Source organism: Orussus abietinus, unplaced genomic scaffold (assembly GCF_000612105.2).
Source record: "Orussus abietinus isolate OABI.00-Male unplaced genomic scaffold, Oabi_2.0 scaffold87, whole genome shotgun sequence".
Taxonomy (NCBI): Eukaryota; Metazoa; Arthropoda; class Insecta; order Hymenoptera; family Orussidae; genus Orussus; species Orussus abietinus.
The window spans coordinates 187,041-197,170 of NW_019396015.1; the positions used below are offsets into that span (position 1 = coordinate 187,041).

Genomic DNA, 10,130 nt, shown 5'->3' on the forward strand with positions numbered 1-10,130 from the left:
GTGTAAAAGTAAATCGCATTAAAAAAATACAGGATAAAAAGAGTCATGAGTGTACTTATATAATTTTTTTTTTTTCTATTCAGGATGGCGGATAAACGTGCACATTTTGGTAATAGTGGAATTTGATGTTTCCCATTTGAAAATTTACAGAATATTCCGGCATATCTAGCGAGCATATTTCAGCATACATAAGTATCATGTGTTTTCTACATAACGTACTTTAATCAGTGCTTTCGAGATGTGCCGCAATGGCGACAGGAGGGGCAGATTTCGTAATGACTTGGAGTAACGAGCATGACAAAAGTGACGAGAGAAGAGCAACCCTTAACGTCTCGTTCTCCCCGTACTTGCAAGTTTTAAAAAGCCGTGGAAGGCGTAATTGTTGCATTCCACGAAAACAGTATCGAAACGATGTTCCCAATACGTGGAAAAGAACCCTAACATACAATTGCAGATAGTAAAGCGTTTTAATAATTGTTTCTCATTTCCAGTCACTTACAAAGTATATTAAAATATTTTAGTATTGAAATATATATAACTACATTTATTAAATTCGTTGTAAGCGATCGAGTTGGACGAATTTCATAGACACGTGAAGTTATTAAAATAGCTGTATATGAGTAGTCAGATAATGTGTGAATTAATTTGCCAGGAATTTGTAGGGTCAAGTTTTGACAGATCCGTTCGGAACTTAACGCGATGTTTATTTCGCATCCAAAATCAGAGACTAGTGAACTGCGAATGGTGTAATGTATTTCTCGAGGCTGGGAGTGCACAACATTCTGGCGTCATAAAATGTCCGACGAGACGTTTAACTTATAAGGGACCAGCAAGGGTATAAATAAATGTTTTATAGCGCAAAGAGAGCCGCGCAGCCCCGGGGGACATTTCTAATCGGGGGAATGAAATTCTGCTGCACTGCCCCTAGCTCTTGGTAACCGCACTCGACGAATAAAGAAATAATGACAACGATCTTCTCAGTTAACGCGGCAGGGTTAATGCTACCCCCTTAAGGGCGCTCACCACTCCAGCGATTTTGCAGGGCCTCACGGGGACAACGATTCCGAACGTATTTCTAAACCGATCGAGTTTAACGAGTGCTCATATCGAAGATGAAATGTTGATCTGTGTTTATATGGGAGCGATTTTCGATAAGTGGTCATTTTCATATAAAAAAGTGCAACGACATAATTTCAATGCCCTTTTAACTAGGAAGGAGGTGCTTGATCGAAAATCGCTCCCATATAAACACACGTCAACATTTTATATTTAAAACGAGCACTCGTTGAGCTCGATCGGTTGAGAAATACGCTCAAAATCGTTGTCCCCGTGGAGCACCTTTTTCGGGATTTTCGTGTTTCTCGCGAGGAATTTGGGCATTCCTTAGCAACGATTGCCGACTCTAGACGAAGCGTCCAACTGGCGTGTGCGGGCGGCCGGATATCACACACGTTTCGGCGCCTAGACCAGAGGCGTCTAGCCGTTGTGTGAGTCCTATACGTGCCAAATACCCCACTTTGATGGTGAACGCCGTTAAAGTGAAGTGAAATACGTCGAAGAACTTGATCAACGTCGATAGAGAAGATTCTTCTAAATGCCTACGTTGCCAACGTTCGTTTTTATATTGACAGCTGTGTCGAATTATATTGGGTATTGTACCAAATGGCATACTCCACCTGTCGTTTTCGTACAATAATTATAAAGAAATCGAAGTAAAACTCCAGAAATCCTCTGGATTCATGCTTTCTGGGGCCCTAATTGACTGCAGAGGGACCCCCTGCGCCATCTGTGATTTCCAGGTCAATTAAATCTTCACTTCGAGACCTCGTATTACCATCGTTTTGGCATACAAGCGCATACAACCCTTTGTTTGCCTTTATCCCGTTCAAATGCGAGTTTATTGATTACCAGAGGGTTCTAAATTGTCGTAAAATTGTCCTGACCCTTTCGATTCTCATATCAGAGCCTTCGATAATTGTATATTGATCGAAATATGAGAGCTCGACGCCATTTTGGTTCTGGTCTGGACTGAGTTAAAAAATTTGTTTAAAAAATCCAAATTTTTAATGAGTCAGGACAATTCTTAGATGATCAGGAGTGATGTGTCAAAGTTTCGAACAATTTGGTCTAATACCCTTAAAAAAAAGTGTTGTATTCGAATCGACTGATTTGGAGAGAGTTTCGCTTCACCTTAAAGTACGCTCTTTAAAGCGTCGTTTTCCTCCTCCCGATATTCGGGACAGCTGGTCTAAATAACAGAGTATATTGATAAGAGAACGCGCAAAAAACGGCACCGACCCCTTGAAATGAAATGGCGTCGGTATTTTTAACATTTCGTGAGTTCATGTGACCGGAAGTAGTTCCTAAACATGGACTCAATTTACTCGGACCTCTCGCAACGTAACCTTATTGCAATTTCGACTAATTGGCTCGTATATTACCTACCTTCATTTGAAGAGTTTGGTTAAATTCAGGCAATATCGTTACTCCTCTGCTTCTAAAATTATTTGAACGAGTTTTTGTTAATTAACTTTTTTATTCGGGAGAATAGTAAAATTCACGGATATTTTAAGGAAGTTAAGAAGAGATCGAGAGCTACGTTTCATTTTGGTGAACCGAAGAATTCAGAGGAAGCTCGATGGTATGTGCCGATGATTATGAAAGTGCCTACGTCATTTTTTTCGTTTGGAAACTAACTTCATAAAATCGTAATTAAGCTGAATATAGTACAAAGTATGTGTTAAATTCATTTTTTGTTATTGTTTACTTAGACCACTTTAGTAATTATGGGTACAATTAGTACGTCAGCCAACCGATAACGCTGCTGCGATCGTCTCTTCCATATTTCTTTATCTTATAGCAATATATAGCGTCTTATATACTTCCTTGCACTACCTTTTTTATACAGTTACAAGTTTGTTACAAGAATATCATTACTCCCTTTAAAGTCTTTCTCTCATTGAGGCGAAACTCCTCGTTTGCATACAGAAAATGTAACGATACGAGTTAAACTACTGCGGTGAAGTTCAGCTCAAGAGAATATTCAAGTTTCGTTCAAAATTTGTCTTAACGGCGTTCACCACCAAAGTGGGGACGATGACTTCCACCGCTAGATGGCATTAGCATCGAATTCGGTGGGAGGTAACCAAAACGTACTTTCTCGCTCGGATGAGGGAGACGCGACGCATAATGGGCAGTGTTTAGCAACGGACGAAAAATGTGAGCGTATTTTGCACGTATACAACTCACACAACGGCTAGACGCCTCTGGACTAGGCGCCGAAACGTGTGTGACACTCGGCCGCACGCACACGCAAGTTGGACGCTCCGCCTAGAGTCGGCAACGGTTGCTAAGGAATGCCCAAATTCCTCGCGAGAAACTTGAAAATCCTGAAAAAGGTGCTCCACGGGGACAACGATTTTGAGCGTATTTCTCAACCGATTGAGCTCAACGAGTGCTCGTTTTAAAGATAAAATGTTGACGTGTGTTTATATGGGAGCGATTTTCGATCGAGCACCTCCTTCCTAGGTAAAAGGGCATTGAAATTATGTCGTTGCACTTTTTTATATGAAAATGACCACTTATCGAAAATCGCTCCCATATAAACACAGGTCAACATTTCATCTTCGATATGAGCACTCGTTAAGCTCGATCGGTTTAGAAATACGTTCGGAATCGTTGTCCCCATGAGGCCCTGCAAAATCGCTGGAGTGGTGAGCGTCCTTAATTTCATTCGATCGACTCTACACTTAGAAAAGTTTCTTTGATGCCACTTTCGTATCACCTTAAGGGTGACGGATGTTTATCCGTAACCCTTCCAAATACTTATACGTAATCGCTACAGATATTTATCTGCAATTTTTACGGATTCGAGGAACAAAGGCTTCATCCTAACTGTTCCAACGAAAGGAACGATTGCGGGGTGCACGAAATGGAACGGTCAAGCTAACCAAAAAACGATATCTTAATCCTCGCGCTCTCTTGCCAGATCGGATCTCGAAAAGAAGCACCATAACCGAAAAACAATGACGGTATAAAATTATAACAAAATTAAAAGTCTATGGAATAAAAGCCCATTAGGTTGATCTTATGCAATGTGGTCGCGAAACGTGAAATTAGCGGGTGACTGTAAGAAGTCGCGGTGAGAACTCGTGTAGTAGGTATTTAAAACACACGTGTCTACTATTGACAATTTTCCTATATTTCGTACATCTCGTAGCCTGGGATAATGATTTATTATAAGACAAATATGCGTGTATGCCTCAAAACTAGAGTATTCCGAATAAGACCCAACTGCTCGATTCCGTGGTCCAAGACCGAGTATATCCTTTTTGTCCCGTGTTCCTAGGGACAGTCTTGGTTTAGCCGTATCAGTTGTTTAGGCACCGATCACGTCTTCTCGCCCATGACCCCTGGAATAGGGCCGCCCATGGACCTCCGATCATTTTGCCTTCATCCCTTTGCGAATATTTCCTTCAACGGTAACGCCGATGGAAATAATCCTGCCGTCGTTATCTAAATGAATAAAAATGTGTAGATTTTACGGATTTCTTCCTCCGTTTATCGCATCCGACATTAACGAAGGTCTGTCTGTTCCAGCGAGCGCCAGGACACGGAAACGTCGCCCAGGGGCGAGTCCGAGGACAAGTGAGGGCCGGAAAGGGATGCGCGCAGGGTGCAGCAGCCCTTCCTGCGCCGGCGCGTCCTCCCGCACGGCCAGTCCCGTCCCAAGTCCCCGAGTCCGACCCAGCCGCAGTCGCCCGGCTCCCTCGGGGGCCTGATGCGCCTCCACGCCATCCACCGCGCCCTCCAGGCCACCCTCCACGCGGCCGCCTCCTATCTGTAGGCGCCGCCACCAGGAGAGGTATTTCCGGCGCCGCTACTTTCTTACAGGCCGGCGCCACGGGAACTGCCATATCGGGCGCTCCACCGCTGCTCCGTTCATTCGTTTCGGGAATTTCGACCGACTGCCCGCGAGGAGGGAACGGGTCGAGGCTCCAGAGGAACTCGGAATGTTTTATAGTCAGAACTAGGAGAATTGTCTTTCTTTTTAGCGGAGTTTACGTAGTTAGAAGAGGGAATTGAGAGGAGGGGATCGAACGGTCCCGACTGGCTGGAGGCCGTTGGGGAAGGGACGTTGGGCATGGACCGAGCGAACGGGTAGAGCGGATCTACTCGATCGTGACGGAAATGTCGTCGACTCCTTTCCGGGGGGGCTGATACGAGCAAGGCGGATCGGTAAGGATCGAACCGCTCGTGTTCGGTGTTATTAGGAGAAATTGCCCCGCGACGAGACGGCGGGCGAAGATGGATCCGCCGAGTCGGGGGAGGGTCGCCACTAAACCCTGGAGGAAATTCTGCTAAGTAGGATTTAAAACCTGGAGACTGGATAGAGGTCGAGCGTGTTAATAGGTTACGGAGTACTTCGGATCGTTGGTAGGGATTTTACTATGTGAATTATTAAACGAATTCGGGAAAGTAGCCAATTGAATTAAATCGAACGAGTCGGTTATGTTGGTTATGGCGAGATGCTTGCCGAGCGAACCGATGGAGTTGATCGGATACGAATCCAGCGAAGTAGGGGCAATCTATTTCTACTTAATGTTAAGTAGTCTCGTCGTGGAAAATCGAGGAGCTGGTTGTTGAACGCGTTACTTGAACCGGTAGCGACCTTCATGTTTGCCCGAATCTACCCCCGTTGGGCCAGTTCACTGATTTGTTATCCGATTTCTTGTCGGAATCTGGACCGTATACAGTCAATAATCGTCAATTCAACGTAATGCTGTATCTTTCTACGAATTAACCGGTCTACGAAGGTAGATTAACCCGGTCCAAATAGTGATCTTGCACCAACGGTGATGTACAAAGAAGACACCGTTCGTCGGAACTATGTGCACCTTTTTCCATAGTTTTGACCGATCACGATCTACTGAGAAGTCGCAGGTACCCAAATGAAATTTTAGTACTTTGTAGGGGTAGTTACCTATGTGACTTAAGTAAGCCCTACTTTAGGCCCGCGAGTAGAAAAAATGACAATATCTGCCAATGTTGAGATCCGAGATAGGACCAAAATTGTATAAATGTTACTCGTCTTTGTACTATCTGAAATGCCATTTAAGGTGATACGAAAATGGCATCCAAAATGTCAATCGTTTGTGAAACTTTTGTCCTAACTGGGCGTATCGAATCGTTTAAAATTTTACCACGTGAACATGGAGGCCCTAAGGAAGGTCCTGACATCCTTGAAATTTCGTCTTTTTCTAACAAAAAAAAGTAAAAAATGTCCATAAACAAATGAAGGAAAATGAAATTTCACGGGTGTCGGGATTTTCCATAGGGCCTCTATATCCGCGTGGGAAAACTTCAAACAATTCGGTACACCCAGCTCGGAGTTTCTTAAGGAATACGTCACTTTCGAATCACCTTAACACTACCGATCGGCAAATTTGGAAGTAAATGGCGATCACGGGTATCGCAAAACCGATTAATAGGCTTCCGGTCGATAAAGTGTTAAGACCTGCGATTATAGATTTTAAATAGGATCAAAATTCCGACTGACGTGTGACCATCGGCTTTAATGATTCTGCCACGCAAACCTTCCCAAAACTCTTCGTCAATTAGCCTCTCACCCTCTAATGTGTCCTCCAAGATTGACCGTACAAGTCAAAATCGATTGATCTGGTCAATGATACGTGATCGAGCCAGCTCCTCGATTATTTGCCGCGGTTCCTCGTGGATGAGCAATCGGTCGTCGACACCCCATCGACCCGACCAAGGTGGCTTCCGGTTGTTTTTGGAAGTCCTCTTGGTTTGGGATGCGACGAGGCTTGACCGAAACACGGCTGACAGGTCGAAATGCAGACGGGGCAGAATGGCGGAGAACGCAATTACACTCGTGGAGGACTCTCAAAGGCTGAATAAGGTCGCTAACGAGGCCAGTCGGTAAGCAGGGCGCCGAATAACGCCGACAAAGTTACCGACCGAGCTCTCTCTCCTGTGCGGACTTAAGTACCAAAGCTGCTCGCTTGCGGACGTTTTCGCTGATTAGACTCTCTTGTGGACGCTGAAACGTGCTGCCGATATTTATCGGCTCTGACCGGGCCTTTGGGTGCTGCCGGAAGTGCTGCCGAGTCTGGACACGTTCCCCACGTGGGATTTGATATGGCTCCCATGAACGTTGCAGTGCCGCGCAAAACGGTGAAATTTAGTATAACGAAAAGTTCCCGAGAAATTGTCGCTTCATCTTTGGACCCGGAACAAAAAGAATGCTGTCAATAATATTTTGCGTACATTTTAATTTTTATTTGGACAGGTTCCCTATGGGATTTGATATGGCTCCCCTGAACGTTGCAGTGCCGCGCAAAACGGTGAAATTTAGTATAACGAAAAGTCCCCGAGAAATTGTCGCTTCATCTTTGGACCCGGAAGAAAAAGAATGCTGTCAATAATATTTTGCGTACATTTTAATTTTTATTTGGACAGGTTCCCTATGGGATTTGATATGGCTCCTCTGATCGTTGCAGCGCAAAATTTATTATGACGAAATGTCCATGAAAAATTGTCGTTCCATCATTGAACCCGTGCCAAAAAGAACGCCATTAATAATATTTTGCGTACACTTTAGTGTTCATAATGAAAGGTCCCTCAGAGACTGACAATTTTGTATTCATGGAAAAGGAGACGTCATTAATGACATTTCGCGTGTATTTTGTTTATCGTTTAACGTAAGTTTCATTCGGTTGTTGTTAAACAACGGAGTGCGTAAGACTTTGAAATCTGATGTAGAGTCCTCTTTTTTGTGCAATTCAAGAAAAATATCTTGAGCTCCCTGTTTTGAAAGATGGTTTACGTAGGTTCGTTCTGTAAGCATGATTTTTGGTTGAATAACTTCATTCGATAACTTTGAGTTTGCAATGTTAGTCTTGGGAGGAATGGTGGTTGGCTTGTTATTTATCTTCTCGTGAGAAGGTAAGGTAAAAATTTCACCTACTTGGCAAGTTATGTTACATTTTCTCTATATTCAAATCTGGAAAATAGGGTACAAAATTACAGGGCATATTTTGCAGCTGTTGATAGTCACTTTTATTTATGCGGATGTTTCATTTCATACTGCACCCTTGAAATCGGGTTACGAAATGCCTGGCGCATTCATGTCGGCCAAATGTGCTTGGTCGTGAATGAAATTTGAGAAAGGAATCCGAGAAGTACTAAAATTAGTGATCGCCTACTCTCGGTCGAGGAAAGGTGATCCTTTGGAAATACCGAAAAATTTTGAAATTCCCTCAGCTGCCTGTTGATTCGAAAGGTTGGGTCAATAATAGCACTGGCCAGATCTGTTTGCTCTTGAAATCTATTTGCAGACCAATTTCCAGAAAGGTTGAATGAAAAATCCCACGTACTCGTGGCTCGTTTCAATACTTCAAGCCGCGAGGATTTAACTTTCATTAAACTCTTCTCAATCCTTTTGAAACGGAACGGACGATTCCCGGAAAACAAATATAACTAATTGAAAGCAAGATTTTTCCAAATTGCCAGAGGTTCAATTATTTGTTTTCATTTGTTTCTTAAATTCCCCGCAGAAAGCGCAACCAATCTCTCTCTCTCTTTTTTTTCATTTGTTTAATGTTCTGCTCTAGAGTCTCTAAAATGGCAAGTGCCGAAATATCCTGTAAATCTCAAAAGCTAACAAATCTGAAACAAACATCAAATTACCACTTTTGTTATCATTCTTTGACAGTATTTCAAACGTTAAATACAGTGGTTCTTGGCCCGTCTTCGAACTTGTAACAAAAGTTCCACACATACATATATATATATTTCGTGCATACATTTGCATACTTTGCCGTTAGTTTCATGACCCTCGAGAGATTTTGGAGTTGCGTAAATGTTCTTATCGGGTGTTCCGTGATTTTGAAAAGTTTAATGCGATATGAAAGGGTCATCCTATATATATAGAACGTCAAAATACCTAAAAAAAACTTTTCTCCAAACTGGGTGTACCAAATCATTTGAAACCTTAACACGTGATTATGGAGACCCTAGAAAAGACCGCGATGCTTGTGAAATTTCATTTTTCACAAAAAAAATGTGATCTTGGTTCTAGTCTGGGCTAAATAAAAAAAAGTATTTTTTTGAAAAATGAAATTTCGCGAGTTTCAAGACCCTTTATTGGGACCTCCATAATAGCGTGTTAAAGTTTCAAATAATTCGGGGCACCCAATTTGGAGAAAAGTTTTATTAATATTTTGACGTTTGATATATAGGATGACCCTTTCATGTCACCTTAAGGTGATTTATGAAACATCTCTCCGAACTGGGTGTACCGAATCGTATCAAACTTGACAATGTTAAAATAAAGGCCATAAGAAAGGTCCTGGCAACCATCAAATTTAAATTATTTTTTAAATTTGCTTATAGACATTTTCAAAATTGATTATAGAAAATGAAATTTCATGAGTGTCAGGATCTTCCTTATAGCCTCCATGTTCACGTTGTAAAGTTTGAAAGGATTCGGTACACCAAGTTCAGAAGAAAAGTTTCACGAACGATCGCCTTTCGGATGCCACTTTCACGTCCCCTTAAGAACCACTGCTTTCCTGATGGAATTAATAAATACCTACAAATTCTCACGTGTCTTTTCTTCTCGATTGGCAGTGTTATTTCCAAATAAACCACTTTTGGTCAATTAGCTTCGGCTCGCCGAGTTTCATGAAGAAAAACGATATGTCGCACAATTGTGTGCGGCACTTGGCAAGGCACTTTTCCTCTCTATTAGGCAGCGGTTCTCATGCAAATCGTTCGCGGGCCGTAACGCCGCATTAAGCACGAAGCTCCGACAATGCCGGAAGTAATTCGAATCGTTCGTTCTTGAAGTCACGGGGCACTTAGGCACGATTTTAGTAGAGCCTTGGCACGAATTACCCTCGAGTTAAAGGGGGGAGATATGCGAGAGCGGTGCCTCAATTTCGCGATGCTAAGTTTCCGCCCGCGAGTGCCACCGACCCTCACTTATGCCGAGAAATGGCGTTTTATTGGGTGCCATAACATTATGCGTGGAATTCCGGTCTGCATTAAGAATTTGACCACGTCGTGGAGGAACGCAAACGACCGCCTCGCTTTTGGAATACGAG

At 42.9% G+C, this 10,130-nt stretch overlaps 1 protein-coding gene across 4 annotated transcripts in view; it reads left to right on the forward strand.

Moving 5' to 3' along the window:
• Window positions 1-8,999, forward strand: part of LOC105703790 — a 148,676-nt gene extending 139,677 nt beyond the window's left edge. For all 4 annotated transcript variants that reach the window (XM_012432454.2, XM_012432452.1, XM_012432455.1 and 1 more), the window contains exon 10: window positions 4,600-8,999. In XM_012432454.2, coding sequence (XP_012287877.1) covers window positions 4,600-4,651 — 52 coding nt within the window. In that variant the 3' untranslated portion in view covers window positions 4,652-8,999. The remainder of the gene's footprint in view (window positions 1-4,599) is intronic.
• The last annotated feature ends 1,131 nt before the right edge of the window (window positions 9,000-10,130 follow it).